The sequence below is a fragment of the Periplaneta americana genome, chromosome 2 (assembly GCF_040183065.1).
Source record: "Periplaneta americana isolate PAMFEO1 chromosome 2, P.americana_PAMFEO1_priV1, whole genome shotgun sequence".
Classification (NCBI taxonomy): Eukaryota; Metazoa; Arthropoda; class Insecta; order Blattodea; family Blattidae; genus Periplaneta; species Periplaneta americana.
In genome coordinates, this window is record NC_091118.1 from 182,015,014 (window position 1) to 182,035,966 (window position 20,953).

At 34.6% G+C, this 20,953-nt stretch overlaps 1 protein-coding gene across 2 annotated transcripts in view; it reads right to left on the bottom strand.

The window, feature by feature from the left end:
* Positions 1-20,641, bottom strand: part of LOC138694887 (protein dachsous-like) — a 378,336-nt gene extending 357,695 nt beyond the window's left edge. For both annotated transcript variants that reach the window (XM_069819056.1, XM_069819055.1), the window contains exons 1-2: positions 20,465-20,641; positions 5,987-6,472 (exon numbers count right to left, since the gene is read on the bottom strand). In XM_069819056.1, the coding sequence (XP_069675157.1) occupies positions 5,987-6,472; positions 20,465-20,609 (631 nt within the window). In that variant the 5' untranslated portion in view covers positions 20,610-20,641. The remainder of the gene's footprint in view (positions 1-5,986; positions 6,473-20,464) is intronic.
* Positions 20,642-20,953: the final 312 nt, after the last annotated feature.

Genomic DNA, 20,953 nt, shown 5'->3' on the forward strand with positions numbered 1-20,953 from the left:
ACAGGCTTCAGTTCTTTTGTGCATATTATCGCACTATAGACTACTGCATCTAATTCCAATTGCCAGTTGCGTCCTTCGTACTAGTAACTCATGTTGAAATAATTATGTACCTACTCTACGTACTGTAAATTCAATCTTCACTTCTGCCCGACCCGAAAATATAAAATTACTCAGACATGCTATCTACTGTCCGTCCAAGTGGTTATGCCGCAGGATTGTAGAAAGGGAGGAAATCACGTGACAGTTAATTACTTAACGAGGCCCTTTTATTTAAGTTAAATTAAACAGCTGTATAATATTACGTAAACTTCCAATTCCTAAGAGAAATTAATGTTTTCAGAAAAGAGCTAAGACAGCCCAGGTTTTACAGAGGGGCGAGCAGAAACAGGTGGGGGAAATCGGGATGCGACGTAGGCAAACGGACAGTACCTGTGCGAAAATATGATTCAATATTGAAAGCTCTTCCGTCACTGGAAAACGTGAACATATTTCTGGAACGTACTATACTCAGTAACTCAGTACTGCTTACTATCTGCGGTCTTTGTTCTGTGGGAGTTGGAACTTCCTTAGTAGAAGGGGTGGGAGTGAAGTACATTCAAAAACTCAGGTACAATAAAAATTGAAGTAAAAATAAAATGATGTCCCTGTATATGTAAGATATATTTGTGCAAAGTTTGAGATCAATCATCCTAGAGCTGTTACGACAGCGGCTTTTAATATCGTCTAGTAGGCCTAATTAGGCCTATAGTAGAACCCCGTTAGTGCGAATATACAAAAAACAGCGAGAGAGAGAGAGAGGGGGGGGGGGAAGGAATTTGAACTGAAATTTATTCGATTTAATGCTACAATATTTAGAAACACAAAATGTACAATATATACTACAACTTCATTAAGGTAAAAGGTAAAAAAAAGGTATCCCCGTAATATGCCATGAAGGCACTTGGGGGCATGGAGGTAGAGCCCCATGCTTTCCATGACCTCGGCACTAGAATGGGGTGGTGTGGTCGGCACCACGCTCTGACCGCCTTTTACCCCCGGGAAAGATCCGGTACTCAATTTTATAGGAGGCTGAGTGAACCTCGGGGCCGTTCTGAAAGTTTGGCAACGAGAAAAAGTCCTGTCATCACCTGGGATCGAACCCCGGATCTTCCAGTCCGTAGCCAGCTGCTCTACCAACTGAGCTACATCATTAAGGGGAACGATAAATTAAATTTACTTTAAACATTTATATCTCAGTGCAATTTAATTTGGCATACTATCAGTACACTCTTGCAGCTTCATTCTAAATTTTTAGTGTTTTCAAAGACGTATTTATAATTAAGGGAAATTATTTTCTAAAATTCTGAGTGAAAATTGTGCAGTTACTGTGTATTTCCCTGATATTTTCAGAGATCTATAATTTTTTTTTATTATTCTTACTTTAAAATGTTTATAAATAAGTACGCGAAAAACATGAAGTAAATCTTTCATTTCTGTAAAACTTTTTACTTGTTGCATATCTTAAAGTTAAGCATCTTATTGTCTAACATAAAGCACAAAAGATATAGCAATTTGTACTGTATTCTTCGTTTATTGTTTTGTTTGTTCTACAAAATAAATAGAATCAGTCGGAGCTAAAAGGAATTAAGTCACTTTTCACAACTTTTCGGGTGAAGCAAAAAACAACCCATTAATAACACAAATGTAGGCCTATATATTTTTATGTTGTAGAAGACAAAAGAATATTTAAAATTCTTAGTTCCTTCTTCCACCGTTCGATGCGCTTGACATGCGGTATTCAAATTGTTGCATAACAACAAACTGCATATTTTGACTTAGTTCCTTTTAGCTCCGACCGATTCTATTATATTGTGCATTAAGAATTGTAAGTAGGTACTATTGGAACCCAGCACCGTTGTACCACATATTTAAAAGTAAATAAATAAATAAATAAATATATATATATATATATATAATAAATAAATAAGTAAATAAATAAATGATTGAGTAAATGTATTCAATTGAATTGATTTAATTCAAATATTTACTCAATATTAACAAAACCCATAGCAGCAGCATTGATAATAATAATAATAATAATAATAATAATAATAATAATAATAATAATAATAATAATAATAATAATAATAATAATATGAAATATTTATTTAAACCAAAACATCACAGGATTTAAATTCAAATAACTGAAATAAGAAAGAAAATACACATATATTACAGAATTTATAATAATAAAACACTTAGTGTACCTTCCTTGTTCAATACAACATTCACGGTACACTATTGAATTAAAAATGTTTGTTCCTATCTACAACTTGGTGATGAAACATTTTGATGAAACCGCAAGGTAATCGTTTCGTACTTTGATTTTTATTGTAATTGTAATTGTAAATTTAATACTAACTGTAATTTCATTTGTACTTGTAATTGTAAATTTAATACTAATTGTAATTTTATTCTTCATATTATAGTTCGAATCTTCTGGTAAACGGGTAGAGAAGGCCTGACGGCCTTATCTCTACAAGGTTAAATAAATAAATAAATACTAAATACTAGTACTAAGGATCCATCTTAAAAATGTTTATTGTATAACAAACCTAACAGAGTGTGTTATCCATCTGTAACGATTAAAATATGCTACTTGTGACCTTGGCGACGGAAAACATTAGGTAGTTCCAAAACGTCGAAAACATCGCTACTAAATTAAAAGAATCCAATGCCGCAGTGCAGTACTGGCCCATCTTGCATTCCGTCCAAATTTCGAAACCAAACTGATATCTCTTCGTGAGAGGTAACGAACTTGGAGGCACCCGGTTCCAAACCGTTGCAGATTCTTGCCATAAACCTCCGGAGCAACAAAGCATATCCCACACAGGTCTGCTTCACGTAATATATTACCGGCCTGATCACATTTTTGATCGCAATAATCGTTAAGTTAATAAACTTTAAAGAACCGTTAAAATGGGGTTGCTTATTCACACGGACAGACATAAATAGCGCTTTAACAAAGTTTATCTCCTAGGAACAGAACAAAAAATATATTAGTTAAGCTTCAAAGCAATAAAGAGACCTATTCTTGCATTAAAACCACTTTGCAATTAAGAGAACTACAAGGAATTGTGTGTTGCGTATCGGCAATCCTTTATTTTATATGAGAGCAAGGAATGAAATAAAATAAAGATGTTATCCTGGAGGGACATGATAGAATGGTGCGGAGGAGAGGGAGAATTTCTTTTCGTTTTTGTTTCCACCTACTTCTTCAGTATGGAAAAAGCTCACGATTTCAATAAATCCTACATGCTGGCGAACTGATAGCACTCCGTTAGTCGACCTAGCGGAGGTGGTGCACAAGAGCCCTGGCTGAACCTGCTTATTTAGTCGTGAAATCGAACTGCGGAAAAGAGAAGAATACATCCAGTTCAACTGTTATTCAGGAAAACCGGGCAGATCTATCATCAATCGTATAACAAAAGCGAAACTATAAATTGTGAGAACTTTCAATCCGTAATCCGTTGCCGTGGAAAGGTATTCCGAGCTCAACCAAACTGTGAAACATTCTTTCGTACAATATCCGTGAAGTTCACATTACCAAACTTTAAAAATGATTTTAAATTTATTTCTACCGTCGATCAGCTTCATTGAATATATAATAATAATAATAATAATAATAATAATAATAATAATAATAATAATAATAATAATAATAATAATAATGGTTTAAGGACTTTATTATAATTTAAGTAAGAGTATTTTCTAAATTTAAAATTTAAAAGCCTTACTCATTTACTTATTTTTCTGATTATAAGAAGCACTATTTTCTTAAAAAAATTCTTCCGAATATCCTTTGAAGAGGTGGAAAAATTCAAATACCTGGGAGGAACAGTAACAAATATAAATGATACTCGGGAGGAAATTAAACACAGAATAAATATGGGAAATGCCTGTTATTATTCCGTTGAGAAGCTTTTATCATCCAGTCTGCTATCAAAAAATCTGAAAGTTAGAATTTATAAAACAGTTATATTACCGGTTGTTCTTTATGGTTGTGAAACTTGGACTCTCACTTTGAGAGAGGAACATAGGTTAAGGGTGTTTGAGAATAAGGTGCTTAGGAAAATATTTGGGGCTAAGAGGGATGAAGTTACAGGGGAATGGAGAAAGTTACACAACACAGAACTGCACGCATTGTATTCTTCACCTGACATAATTAGGAACATTAAATCAAGACGTTTGAGATGGGCAGGGCATGTAGCACGTATGGGCGAATCTAGAAATGCATATAGAGTGTTAGTTGGGAGGCCGAAGGGAAAAAGATCTTTGGGGAGGCCGAGACGTAGATGGGAAGATAATATTGAAATGGATTTGAGGGAAGTGGGATATGTTGATAGAGACTGGATTAATCTTGTTCAGGATAGGGACCAATGGCGGGCTTATGTGAGGGCGGCAATGAACCTCCGGGTTCCTTAAAAGCCAGTACGTAAGTAAGTAAGTAAGTAAGTAATGGTTTAAGCACTTTATTATAATTTAAGTAAGAGTATTTTTAAATTTAAAGTTTAAAAGCCTTACTGATTTACTTATTTTTCTCATCATAAGAAGCACTTTCTTAAAAAATTCTTCGGAAAAAAAAAATATATATATATATATATATATATATATATATATATATGTGTACACACAGGGGTTTCATTTCAAAACTTCCCGGTTTAAACAACTAATTATTTAAATTGAATTCAATTTAAACAAAGAACACGTCAATTTAGATATTGAGGGGGAAGTGTGAAACCAGGGTTAATTGCATTTTAGATTTCACCCCCCACCCCCAACATCCCACTTTGAAATTTCAAATAGCACCCCTATATGTTTATAATTAAATATGAAAGAGCATCCAATTGTTTATTACACCTCATTAATTTGTTTTCGCACAAAAAGTGTGTCTGTTCTGAAATTGAGTTGTGTGTTGAGGATTTGATGTGGGCGTGTTTTTGTGTGCCTGTATTGTTCTCTTGTGTTCAGTTTCTAGTTTTTCCGTTGGAGATGTAGAATTTCCATGTCTATGTTTATATTGCTGTAAATGTGGTTGGCATTTGTGATGTGCTCTGCGTATGTAGAAGTGTTTTGTGATTTGGTTATGGCTGAGATGTGTTCTTTGTAACATGTTTGAAATGATCTGCCTGTCTGTCCTATATAGAAGTTGTTGCAGGTATTACATTTAAGTTTGTATACATCTGTGTGGTTGTATTTGTTTGTTTGTTTGCAACATAAACACAGGCATGGAAATTCTACATCTTCAACCGAAAAACCATCAATTAAACACACTAGAACAATACGAAATTTACAGTTACACAAAAACACACCGGCATCAAATCTTCAACACACAACTCAATTTCAGAACACACTTTTTGACTCCGCATTACACTACACAAACACACCTCCACAGGAAAAACAATCAAAAGGCACAAAGACCACAGGCTGAAACTAGTCAACTAGGTAACCTAGTTAATTAATACGTGAAAGCACATATATACTTCATATTCCGAAGTAGTATAGTGTTAAAAGTTGTGTAATCAAGATGTATAGGCTACAAAGTTATGTTTAAAATTCTTTGAAGGAGCATCCTAGCTTGCTGTCTAGATTCACCTGGCTAGCTAGAAGAGTATAGCACATTTTATTTAATTTCGTTTTCAAGTGTACAGACAATTGACGAGCTAAGCCAAAGGTCCCGGGCTCTATACCTGAGTCTGGAACAATTTTTCTCTTGAAATTGTTCAAATCAGCTTTAGAGGGAGCTATACCTGAAAGCCAAATTTGTATGGGATGTCATCTGTTACTATCCGATGATTATTTGCTGATTTATAGTTGTGACAAATTATCACTAATTTTGTAACACTCCAGGATGGCGTCCCATATGAGACTGATTTCAAAGACTTATTCTACGTCAAGCAGTAATTTTTATAAGTTCACAGCCACAACATAAAGTTATTCTACTCACCGGAGTCGCTACTCGTCGCCTTGACGGATCCCACAATGGTATTCTTCCCGACATCTTCCTTGACAGCAAACGTGTAGCGAGGTCTCTCGAATATTGGGGGTCGTTGTGCAGAATCCGTCACACTGAGGAACACTTCCGCATCCTGGAAGGACCTAAGTCCTCCGCCGTCTGTTGCAGAGATGTTCAGGCGGTGGTATGGCGAAGTCCTCGTGGACAGGAGGCTCGGCCGTGTGACGAAGATTTCTCCGGTGTTGTGGTCGATGCGGAAGAGACCGCCTTCATTGCCGGCTACGATTCTATACTTGATGGACCCGTAAGGACCCGAATCCAGGTCCGTGGCTACGACGACGACCACAGGCGAGGAAGACGAGGAGGATCCGCCCCCTTCGCGAAGAGACACGTTGTACTCTCGGGGATAAAAACTTGGTTGATTGTCGTTCACGTCTGTCAGCTGGATTTTTACCATCGCCGTAGTGCTCAAACCTCCTGGAAACACCAAACAAGGACCAATAAACATACTTTAAAACAAACACTTTGGAAATACAAAATAAAAATAATAAATATAGGGTGTCATTTTAAAAGTATTGTTTTACAAACACGTGGAATAGTTCATTTGCTCCAAACACCTCTTATGCACAGTATTTGTCAATAAGACCAATAAAATATAAAGTTATAAGCAATGTTTCGTAATTTTTACTCACTTTATAGCATAGGCCTATATTAAAAAAATACTAAACTATTTCGTGAAAAAAAAAATGAAGTGTTATTTTTTCCCAAACCTCCTTCAAAAACTCCGCATGAGTTCTTTTCCAATTGAGAAACGTTTTTGCAAAACTTGCTAACTGAAAAATTTGCGAAATTGAGATTTTGATGGATTCGTTAACATTCTTAGTAAAATTTTATTATTTCTCTTGATTGTAGTGTGTTAAAGTGTGATCGTTTTTCCAAAACTTGCTTTCTGTTATGTGAGAGTTACAGCAAAATTATGATTATTACAGTGTTTTGTCTCTCTTTTAAAATTTATTTTTTTCAGTTAGCAAGTTTTTGAAAAAACGGTCCTCAATTACTAATCGAGAAGAAGAAAAATCTTCTCACTGCAAAAAGGACGAGAGTTTCTTTCCTTCCATTGAAATTTGGTGTGTGTTTTATTATGTATTACCTTAAAACGTAGTCTTGCACTATACCCACCATATAACAAGACATTCTCGTTGATTTTTGTTTTATAACTTCTTTTAAATCTGTTCATTTATCAACGTTCTATCAATTGTACGATTATCATTTGTTGAAGAAATTGGTAATAACGATATGGCGATTCACTTATGTTTGTTTTATTACATAGTTTTGAACACGATATGTTTTTGTTTGTAACAGAAGAACGGCAATACTAGAAGAAATAAACAAACATAATTAAAATTAGTTTAAAACGAGGATTCAGATAATGAAAATGCTACAAATTCTACATTCGAATGTTTAATACCAACGAAATCCAGCGTAGCCTAAGATATTAATTGAAATATAAAAAAATTTGAAGATTTGTGTTCCAATAAAAATTTAGAAATATTTAGAATTAATGTGTATAATAAATAAAATTAATTCCATTTTATTTTATTTAATGTGTGGTTCACATTACGCAACCACTTAGGTAATAACAGTATCATTACCTAACTAGTTGCGTAATAGAAGTATTATTACCTAACTAGTTGTTAATGAACGTGTTTATAACATTTTATTAGTGATATAAAGTCCACATTACATAAAGTGGATAAATATTTTAATTACTCTATATTGCAGTATTTTAAGCTGTATTTTACTATTTTTTTACAATGCAATAGACATATAGTATTTTTTCAAAAAAGTAAAACAAGAACGGTGTGAATTATGTAAAAAGTTGTAATACTTTAGGTGTACATAAAGCTACAAATAAAATTATAGTAGTGCATAAATTAGGTAATATTGTGAATGTATTTGTTATTTGAATTTTATTTAGTACATTTAATTATTTACTTTTATTTATAAAGACTCTCTTTTATTGCGACATATTCCTTTAATGCCTTCAACGATGCTATAACCAAGTTTAACTGTAATACAATTATTCGTAAAACATTTGGCGGAATTAGAATCTTCCTAACTGTAACCTAACAACGTGATTCATTCTCGATTACTCTTCTCTCCTTCGTTTATAGTCCTGTGAAAATTATTCATAATAACGCTATACAGAAGGCTCGGCGATGAGTGATTGCTATTGTACGTCTGACTGATTTTACAATGAATCAGTGAGATCATACAAATTCGCAAGTGGTGGTGTGACCCGGGCGTTACAAAGATATAAAACCATTTGTCAGCGGATGCTGTCTCTGGTTCATCACTCATAGTCGCGAATCAAGGGTTCAAGGCAGCATTTGCCGCCTTGAGTCGGGGCGGCGGACGGGCGGCGTATCCCAATTTCGTTTGTGAGAATCAGTCCAGAGGTTACAAGCGTATCATTGCCCCCTATTGTTAAGCAACCCTCCGTGCTCATGTCTGCAACCACGTGTCCTCCTCGAGAACATCTCCCTCTTGTCGTTGCAGCATCCAAGACGAAGTCGCTCTTGTACTGCCGCAACACTTCTCGCAGAATAATTTTTCTTCACTCAACAGGTAGGTGATAAACTGATGAGGTCTGGATATCTACACGTTACACTACCCATTAGTTTTCTCTTGAACCGTATGAGATCTGAAGATCTACCGTTACACTACCCATTAGTTTTCTCTTGAGCCTTATGAGATCTGAAGATCCACACGTTACACTACCCATTAGCTTTCTCTTGAGCCTTATGAGATCTGAAGATCTATACGTTACGCTACCCATTAGTTTTCTCTTAAGCCTTATGAGATCTGAAGATCTACACGTTACACTACCCATTAGTTTTCTCTTGAGCCTTATGAGATCTGAAGATCCACACGTTACACTACCCATTAGTTTTCTCTTGAACCTTATGAGATCTGAAAATCTACACGTTACACTACCCATTAGTTTTATCTTGAGCCGTATGAGATCTGAAGATCTACACGTTACACTATCCATTAGTTTTCTTTTGAGCCGTATGAGATCTGAAGATCTATACGTTACACTATTCATTAGTTTTCTCTTGAGCTTTATGAGATCTGAAGATCTACACGTAACACTACCCATTAGTTTTCTCTTGAGCCTTATGAGATCTGAAGATCTACACGTTACAGTACCCATTAGTTTTCTCTTGAGCCTTATGAGATCTGAAGATCTACACGTTACACTAACCATTAGTTTTCTCTTGAGCCTTATGAGATCTGAAGATCTACACGTTACACTACCCATTAGTTTTCTCCCTTATGAGATCTGAAGATCTACACGTTACACTACCCATTAGTTTTCTCCCTTATGAGATCTGAAGATCTACACGTTACACTACCCATTAGTTTTCTCCCTTATGAGATCTGAAGATCTACACGTTACACTACCCATTAGTTTCCTCTTGAGCCTTATGAGATCTGAAGATCTACACGTTACACTACCCATTAGTTTTCTCTTGAGCCTTATGAGATCTGAAGATCTACACGTTACACTACCCATTAGTTTTCTCTTGAGCCTTATGAGATCTGAAGATCTACACGTTACACTACCCATTAGTTTTCTTTTGAGCCTTATGAAATCTGAAGATCTACACGTTACACTACCCATTAGTTTTCTTTTGAGGCTTATAGGACCATACTGAATGTCATGAGCAACCCAGTGCTATAAATCTTAATTTTTATCTTTTAGACAAACCAGGTACATCATGTTAATCTACAGACTTTTCTGTCACTTTTCAACTTAGTCTCCATTTCTTTGCACACATTTTACCCGCTGTTCTGTAAGTTTGAACATTTCCTTGCTGTAGAAGTCCGTTTCATCTTCCCGAAAACACTGACGCACTGCTTTCCGGATGTCCTCCAGCGTCTCGTAGCGTTGGCCTCGCAGCTGCTCCTTTACAGAACAGAAAAGATAGTAGTCAGAGGGTGCCAAGTCGGAACTGTAGGGACATTGCGGAAGAGTTTCCCACCCAAATGTTCTGATTTTCTTCACGGTGACACAATCAGCGTGAGGCCACGCGTTATCGTGTTTCAGGATGATCTTCTTTCCAGGGCGTTTCTCGCGCAATGCACGACGGAGCTTCAAAACTGTCTGAATATCGGGGAAACATTTCTGGTCTATCCAGGTTCAAGAAATTCAACCAAAATGCATCCCAAAACTCATCAACTCTTTCCTTGTTGCGTTCAGTGGAGGCAGTTCGAAGGCGACCGCTACGAGGCTCATCTTGGATGCTCGTGTTCCCGTCTTCGAAATGTTTCACCCATCTCCTAACACCGCTGGTGCCCATACACACATCTCCGTATGCACGCTGAGGTGAATTTCAGCAACAGATTTTTCTTCTTTAACAAGGAATTTAATGACAGCACGCTGTCGAAACGAACCATCGTTGTCGACCATTTTGCAAACATTGCCTGTGGTCACATGATAGATGTTAATGACGTCACAATATGTCAATACACAGTGTAAAGTCTGTAGATTATGACCATATAATCGTTTTTGTTACATTATTGAAATTGAAATTATAGCAATGTGTTGCACATGACTTCCAGTACGACCCTCTTATGTTATAGAAGCCACTGAGGCATGCCATTGTGCACTCCTAGGTTAAACAAGAACTCAATTCAGACTAGAATCCATAGTCATGGACTCTAATGCCGAACAGGATACAGATGGTAGTTCATTCTTACATTAATATCCTTCTTCTTCTTCTTCTTCTTCTTCTTCCTCTTCAAGAGTTAGGCTCATCTGGAGCCTGTTTCGATCGCTAATTCTCTCTTTGTCTTTCCATGCCTTGCTTCTCTTTTGATCTATATTTCATTGCAAACTCTAGTAGCCTGCTGTCCAACATTCTTTTAGACCAGAGGTGGGTAACTGAAGCAAATAGAACAGTGGGCAGCAGCTGAGAGAGCGGTGTTGGGTATGTCACGTGGTCAGAGATGGATTCATACATCTGACTGTAGCAGAGATTGAACAAGAGGAGATCCATTGTTCTGAATATACAGGATGAACCGTAAGTAATGTCATTAATTTCAGGAGATTATTTGTTTTAGATATTTCAAAGAAAAAAGTTTAATACAATTCTGTTTCTTTTTGCTTCCTTTTCGAGACAAAAATTATTTTATATGAAACATTTCATAGCGTGTTTTGGGACAACCACTGATTTAATTCTCAATTTGCTCAGTCAATTTAAGAGGGCAGTGTATTATGATAATAAATGATTGAAAGAATTTTACTTTTGTCCTTTAAATAGACGGAAATTTTTCTGAAATAACTTTTCGTTCTGAAAAGGAGTTTTACAATTACATTTGTTCGGATCAAATTATTATTTTATCGTCTGCATATAGGCTAAGACGCGGTTTACAAATGTTCTTTTTGGTTTTAATTAGCCACAAATAAAACATACAACATAACCTTCTGCGTAATAATAACACAAGCAATTCAATTACTGTATAAATTTACGAATTGTGTTATCACTTGCATGTCCACTTCTTCCTTCATCTCTGAAAGCCATTTCATATGTATATATATATATTTTTTTCTTTTTTGTACAGACCCAGAAACAAAATTCAGGTGGTTCAAATTTTGTTTGTGAGTCTGTACACATATCTTGCAGACATAGGGATGACATGAATCGCACTTTTTCCTGGTCGAAGTATTTCTAGCGTATCCACATATCACACACAGCTTTCTCTTCTTACTACTGGGGTTTTCAGCTTCCTCACTAGTGGTCCTTTCTATTACTGCATATAGGTTGAATTTTAGCTCTTTCCATGAGTTGTAATTCCATAAGAGAAAATGCCAATTCTTTCAGGAAAACCTTTCTCTTGATCTTTTACATTTGCTTGATTTGCGCAGATGTTTCGGACGTTGATACCAACTTTGCCCATGACAGAATAGAATTTTAACAATGGCTTTCTTCCAGTCACACATGCGAAGATTATGTACTCCAAACGTTTTTGTCAGTGTGTATTTTTTTTAACAAATTATAACATATATACACATATTATGTGTATGTGTTTTGAACTATAGAAGTAACATTTTGAGCAGAAACAAATTATATAATTATTTGAACAAAGAAGGTCATTTTGAAATTTATTCATTTCATTTAGTGTTCTACCCAGCTTTCTCCAAACTTTTCTATTTTCTGCCTTTCTTTTCGTTTCCTCATATGATCCATATATTATGCAATTATGCACCCATTTTCGAAATAAGAGATTTGATCAAATATTTTATGATCTGTAGTTTAAATTCTTCATATCAATATTACGCTTTTATGTTGTACTGAAATAAGTACTGAACGATTAAATAAAAACATGTAAAGCATTTCTCGGAAAGAGGTATCATTTTCAGCATAGTTACCTTATACATTTGTTGCAAAGAATCGATATTTCTTCTTAAAAGTTCGTTTATTTCTCAAATGTTACAGAAAGTGAATCAAGAACCAACAATACACAGCACATGGCTTACAAATACCTCCATTTCTTACGTACATTCCTTTCGGAATCCAACACGATATCGCGTACGATTATAATCGATTAATCGTTACGATCAAGACACTATCTAAAGCAATTAAACGATACCAAGTTATGCAGTTGCGGAATTTTTATGGACTGGGGAAACGGAGCTTTTCAGGAAATAACAATTACAACCGTGCCGCAATTTGTAGCAATGAACATTAACTCGACATTACTAACAAAACGTGAAAAACGAGAGAAAGATTTCAATAAACAAAATACCAATTAAATATTTTATGTTCATGACTAGCGAGCACATATTACCTTTATATTAACCGCTTTTTACCCTTAAAAGACTAATCTGAAATGTGTTTTTCGTCGAAATTTAATTTCTCTTAGGTGTACCGTAAAGATAGAACACGTCTCGAGATGAAGAGGTGAACGACTTCATAAAGAACGTATAAAAAGGATCTTTTAATAGTTCTCGGATTTTTATTGCCACGGGTATTAGAACATTTCGTTAGCCAGCAATTGGTTCGTTCCTTCCTCCATTTTGGCTAAGGATCATTTACTGCACGATGGACCTCGAAGAACGGAATTTACTGTAAATAGACTGCATCATTTCACCTTTTAAAAACTCTGGAATCCGTTAAGATATATGACAATTAGTAACCTCATAGCGTTATGAAATGTAACACGGTAACAGTTTAACGAAGTTCTGGCCAAGTTATGTTTTCTAACGTCCGCTATTAAATGCTATAAGACACGCAATTTCTGAAAGTATAAAAAAGGAGCAAGAGATACAAAGAGATTTGCAGGCACTGAACGCAAGTGCAAATCATAAATCTTCTGCAGTTTTTGCAGAATAAACCTGGACAGGGATTTTGGACGAAAAGGAAAGGTCATAGACCCGTGCAAAGCTGGATAACAAGTGACAATTCTAAGTGTCCTTCCACAATGAGAACTCCAATATCACATTGCCATGAAAGCTGGGAACTATTCTATTAATGAGATTATTCATAATACTGCAAGTATCCGCTACAGGTAACATAATTATATAAATTAAGAGACCTAGTAGCTCCAAACTTGTAGGTTTAAGTTACTGTCAAAGCGAATATTTCATCCAAATGATAAGACAGGAGTGATATGGTAATGGAAAATGGAGAATCGAAGTAATGTATCCTGGATAGTCATGACTATATATTTATTTATTTATTTGTTTGTTTCTCGTCAATCTTGCCTGGATATGGCGGATTTGATGCAGAGCCCTAATATAAAAACGTAATTGGTATTTATTTCGTTGAAAACGTTCGCTTGTTTTTTTACGTATTGTTTGTAATATTCATTTAATATCCATTGATATAAATTGTCATAGGCTATAGTGAGTATCTGCTGAAAACCAATAAGATTATTTATATAACGTAACATGAATATTTATTTTATTTGTTCAGTCTAAATGATATCAATATTTAAAAACAAAAACAAATATTTACAAATATAAATAATTCATTGAAGTTAAAAGATCTACTGCAGATGAATTATGTATATTTATAAATATTTGTTGTTGTTTTTAAATATTGATAAGTCATTTAGACTGAACAAATACAATAAATATTCATATTATATTATATTATATTATATTATATTATATTATATCATATTATAATATATTATATTATATTATATTATATTATATTATATTATATTATATTATATTATATTATATTATATTGCATTATATTATATTGGGATGAAGTTACAGGAAAATGGAGAAAGTTACACAACACAGAACTGCACGCATTGTATTCTTCACTTGACTTAATTAGGAACATTAAATCCAGACGTTTGAGATGGGCAGGGCATGTAGCAGGTATGGGCGAATCCAGAAATGCATATAGAGTGTTAGTTGGGTGGCCGGAGGGAAAAAGACATTTGTGGAAGCCGAGACGTAGATGGGAGGATAATCTAAAAATGGATTTGAGGGAGGCGGAATACGATGATAGAGACTGGATTAATCTTGCACAGGATAGGGACCAATGGCTTATATGAGGGCGGCAATGAACCTACCGGTTCCTTAAATGCCATTTGTAAATTATTATTATTATTATTATTATTATTATTATTATTATTATTATTATAGAGTATATATATGCATATATATAATGAAATCATTTATTGTGTATTTATGTAAGGACAAAAATGTTCGTATTCAGCATTAAACAAGAAAGACATTCATTTATTTATTATATTACTAACCGTACCCGTGCGCTCCGCTGCACCCGTTAGAAATAAATATAAAGTAATTACATAATTAAAATAGGACATTTGATCCAGGGAACATTCGTGTTTGATAGAAGGATAAATCGTTTAATATGTTACTTAATTTAAATTGTATTTAAATAATTAAATGCGATCATTGTCATCCAGAGATACTCATTTGGTGCAATGACAATTCCTTTAACCTGTTTCTTAATTTTTATTACATGCAACCATAGTTTAACGAAGATCGACATCATTTAGATTTAATGTCTATATTTTATTTTACTTGTTATAGGTTTCCATTGAATTATGGTAATAACTTAATTTTAACTCTTGTTTTCTACGTATTCAGTAAATGGCGCTTGGCCCACTATGGTTCTGAACCCTTCAAATTACTTAAATTATATTATATAATATTACATATTATATTATATTATATTATATTATATTATATTATATTATATTGTATATCATATCATATTACATTATATTATATCAGAAGTTACTGTAATAACATTATAGCATTATGTCCATCTAGAGAAACTACACTTTCCAATGATGAAATAATAATTAATTATACAAATCGGTTAATTTAGCTTCCGATATTACTTCATACAAACACAGTAACATTCTCTGTAGGCTATCTTTCATAGCTTTCGATTGTTGCTGTCCAAGGCCCCTTATAGACGAAGTTATTTGTTTTTTAATTCATTACACGGCCTTATATGGCAGTCATTTTAATTTTAAAACTCATTTATCTCATTAAATATCAGTCCTATCAAAATTGTTCAAGAAATAAAACTTACCGCAAATTATTTTAAAGAAACTTTTGTTATGTAACATTTTTCACAAAAATCAATAATAAGCGAGTTATTTCGATTTATTTAATTCAGGCCCCCTTATAACCTCCCCTTTTAAATAATGTATTTTGAATGCCATATAGCGTAAAATCTAAGTTACAACGAACTTAATTTATATTCCAATTTTCATCGAAATCCGTTCAGCCATTATAGCGTGAAAAGGTAACAAACATACAGACAGACAGACATACAAACAAAAATGTCAAAAAACCGATTTTCGGTTTCAGGGTGGTTAATTGTATATGTCAGGACCAATTATTTTTGGAAAATCGAAAATTACCAGAAAAATTTCGGCTACAGATTTATTATTAGTGGAGATAATTTCAATAAAATAGTGCAGGGGCCACATTTCTTCGTTACACTTCAGATGCAGCGTTTATATTAAGGTCAGGACTAAGGAACTGATTCATGATATAATTTATAGCCTTGTACACGTCATGACTTTGGGTGTAATCTCAAATTATGCCACAGATTCAAGTTGTGTACATGCCTCTAAACAATGGAACCCATAATGTCTACCACAACCATGAAAATATTAGTCTTCATTATAACAGCATGTAGTACAAATTTGTACTTCGGGTTTATAAATAAGTGATCTGTTCTTGGCAATTTCATTTTTTTAATTATAAAAATGACGTGTGACCTGAGTATGACTCTTATCCAAGGATAAATAACAGGACTGTGAGTAATAATAAAGAGTGAGGTTATGTCTGAGTTATTTGCTTCAGCAAATCGCCGATCAGATTTCATTTGTTACGGGTAATTGCATCGTACTAAAACCAAATCAGAAATGTTTTTGAAATCGATCCGATCGCAACACTATTAACCATTAATATCTATGTATAATTAATGACCATTACACACCTCGGTACTTTCACTTAGAGTGCATACAAGGTGTTACTAAAGGCCAGTGAGAATTGCAACGGGAGAGTTTATAAAGAAGGGCATTAAAATGTGATATTTCGCATCGGTCCAGCGTTTTACGGGCATATTAAAATACAATTTTATTATAAGGATGTCAGTAACATATATGATTTCTTTACCCAAGTTTTAAAAATAAACGTTAATGAACATTATCTTCAACATAAAGCATATATGATGTCCTTGCTGTCGCTCCTTGATCTAGAGGATAACAAAAATTGAAAAATTAAGGACAATATAAGAAGGAAAAGGCATGAAAAGACAGGCGGAAGAATAATGCTACGTAGGCTTAATCACGATTAGGGAAAACGCGGAAATTCTACTTGAAGCAAGTAAAGCGATAGGGTTAGAAGTAAATCCCCGAAAAGACTAAGTATATGATTATGTCTCGTGACCAGAATATTGTACGAAATGGAAATATAAAAATTGGAGATTTATCCTTCGAAGAGGTGGAAAAATTCAAATATCTTGGAGCAACAATAACAGATATAAATGTCACTCGGGAGGAAATTAAACGCAGAATAAACATGGGAAATGCCTGTTATTATTCGGTTGAGAAGCTTTTGTCATCTAGTCTGCTGCCAAAAAATCTGAAAGTTAGAATTTATAAAACAGTTATATTACCGGTTGTTCTGTATGGTTGTGAAACTTGGACTCTCACTCTGAGAGAGGAACAGAGATTAAGGGTGTTTGAGAATAAGGTTCTTAGGAAAATATTTGGGGCTAAGAGGGATGAAGTAACAGGAGAATGGAGAAAGTTACACAACGCAGAGCTGCACGGATTGTATTCTTCACCTGACATAATTAGGAACATTAAATCCAGACGTTTGAAGTGGGCAGGACATGAAGCAAGTATGAGCGAATCCAGAGTGTTAGTTGGGAGGCCGAGGGAAAAAGACCTTTGGGGAGGCCGAGACATAGATGGGAAGATAATATTAAAATGGATTTGAAGGAGGTGGGATATGATGATAGAGACTGGATTAATCTTGCTCAGGATAGGGACTAATGGCGGGCTTATGTGAAGTAGGCAATGAACCTCCGGGTTCCTTAAAAGCCAGTAAGTAAGTAAGTAAGTAAGTAAGTAAGTAAGTAAGTAAGTAAGTAAGTAAGTAAGTAAGTAAGTAAGTAAGTAAGTAAGTAAGGCCTAATCAGAAGTTAAATACCCGTCTCGTCGTTATGACAACACAGTTCTCTAACATCATTGTTGTGAATCGAACCGCGGTCGTCTAGATGAAGACCATCAATGAGAACTCAGCTACGCATGACTGAATGTCACAGTGAAACCTGATTTTAAACGCAGTCTCCTGCACTATGGGATTCTGCAGTGGAACGGGGATGGTCCGTCAGTCAGTCAGTCAGTGAGTAGTCCGCGACTGATGCAGCCCGACCGACTGGATTCCTCACCTGACATCTGCCTGATTTATGAATCAAACTGTGTGAGCGACAGATTCCAAGATCTCCCTTGTCCTCTCTCTCTCTCTTTCTCGTCCATCCAAGCGTACAACCGCCATGTATAATTTCATTTACAGCTCGCCCCCATACGCGCAAAATAAAGGAGACGTTCAAACATGTCAACCTCGATAAATCACTTGTTTGGCGCGCAGCTAAAAGCTTGGCTTTCTAGCATGTCGCAGAAATCTGCCTGCTAATTTATAGAATCATATTTTATTCTTCCAAAATTGCTGCCTGCCGGCCGTGTGTACACGGTGTCTAAAACACAGCGCTGAGGTTAGGAGAAAAGTACATCCTGTGTTCGAATCTAGTCATGGGCATGCATGTAGTATCTATGGTTAAGGACCCCATGTCAACCACGTGTTCGTTTATGTAAGATCACAGTCCAACCTAAATTGTAGAGCAGAAAAAAACGTTTTTAATTATTTATTGGTTAATTTATTATTATTATTATTATTATTATTATTATTATTATTATTATTATTATTGATAACCATTTAAAATGGAATAATCATATTCATTATATTTGTAATAAATTACGTAAAACATACTGTTACTTTGTTGTTCCAAGAAATATTTTGTCAATTAACTGTTTACGTATAATTTATTTAGCATTATTTCAATCTATATTTATGTATGATATCATAGGTTGGGGTGGAACGTATAAATTCAACATTTATCCGTTAAGTTTACTACAGAAAAAAAGTATTAAAAATTTGTTTAGAAAAGCAGAAAGATTACCCAATTGAATTGTTGTTTAAACATTTCAAAATTTTTCGACATTAAACATATTTATTATTTTATTTTATTAAAATATTTTCACAAAAATCTGAATAACTTTGAAAGGCATATACATAAATATAGAACTAAAATATGAATTATCTGCGTTTATCTGAACCTAAGTGTAAAACCAATGCAGCTTTTTATCATAGCATGAGTCAAGGTCCCAGATTATTAAACAAATTTTATTCTAATATAATTTTAACCACGAATCCTGTCCAAATTAATAAAAATAAATAAAAAAAATTGTATTGGATTTATAGTTTGGTTTTAAACCTATTAAACACTTTTTAATCTGTATTCACTCTCAATTTTAATTTTATTTTTATCTGTAAAGGAATCCCCTCCTGAGCACGAGTCTTACTCATTCAGGAGTGAGCTAGTTTATCTCACATTCTATTAACTTGTATTCATTTCAAACTAACTAGCAATAAAATAAATTATTATTATTATTATTATTATTATTATTATTATTATTATTATTATTACAAAGGTTTCTCCTACATAGTCATGAAGAAGCTTGGGACTATGGAGGTAGAACTCCATGCTTCTTTTTTTTTATTTGTTTATTTAACGACGCTGTATCAACTACGAGGTTAGCGTCTATGGGATTGGTGATACCGAAATCGTGCGCTATGTGGCGAGATGAGGCCAAGGATTCGCCTGACATTTGCCTTACAGTTGAGGAAATCTTCGGAAAGAAAACACAACCAGATAATCAGGCCAAGCGGGAATCGAACTCACGCCCGAGCACAACTCTGTATCAGCAGGAAAGGACTCAAGCAGTTGTCTCTATGCTTCTTAACCTCGGCATAGAATGGTCGTTACCACGCTCCGACCGCATTCTAGTCCCTGTAAAGTCCCGGCACTCAATTTTACAGGAGACTCAGTAAACCCGAGGTCATTCTGGAAGTTGTGGCTACGAGAAAAATCCTATCGTTGTCTGGGATTAATCTCAGGACCTATAATTAAACAGCTATGGCGTCAGATATGATTTTCGAGGTATTTTAATTGCTGATATTGTATTATTGTCACTATAAAAAGAAAGTACAGTTTTTCAGGAAAATAGGCCTACTATTTTCAGGATCTTTGAGAGAGGAAAGTAATTTTTATGAAGACTTTTCGATGTCTACCTTCTGTCTCTGTCCATCTGCCAACTTGAGTAAGCTGTCTTCTAAATTAATTAGATGAAATCGATAAAAATTAAATGTTTTCAAGTCAATTGATCCAGGAAGCATGCATATTAGCAGAATATTTAATCAGAAAAAAAAGTTTCGTTTATATTCCAGAGAACAAAACAACACAAGATAATTTGTTCATTCAAAACCGAGCTTGGCGATTCCCTTGTTTGTCTTTTAGGCCTACATAAAGAAGCAAAAAATTATTTATTAAAATATAACATTTTACCAAGTGAAAATATTTTAATTTACATGATAACGTTTGTTCTAGTGAGTCGGAAGACGGTAACACTTATTTCTATATTGTTTGTGAACATTTATTAGTCTATTATTTAAATAGACTATCGGAAGAAGACAGGTCTTTTACATAGCCATTTCGGCAATAATTTGAAAATATAGTTACCCAAAACATAAAACTGAAATAATTTTCATCACACACCTACAACGATTTTATAAATCATTTACGAAACATTACGTGTACTTACCTCTGTCCGTCGCGATAACGGGGAACTCGTACACGCTTCGGGTCTCGAAGTCAAGTTCTCCAGCAATACAGACTTCGCCGCTCCCCGATCGGACTTCGAATTCACGAACTTTTCCGAAACCATCCCCCAGCGTGTAGTTGACCATTGCGTTAACTCCACAATCAGGGTCTGTCGCTGAGACCTGCGGGAGAGAAACAAAACATGATTACAAACAATATCCAAACCGATTTCGACATCAACATCTTTACCATCAACATCGACTTCAATATCAGTATTTGTATAATTAACACCGACTTCGAAATCGCATTCATACCACCAACATCGATTTCGATATTATCTACATTCGTATTATCAACAACGATTCTGATATCAGCACCAGTACCATTAAACATCGACTTCGATAGAATTTGTACCATCAACATCGAGTTTTATATCAGAATTTGAACCATCAACATCGACTTTGATATCAGAATTTGTACTGTCAACATC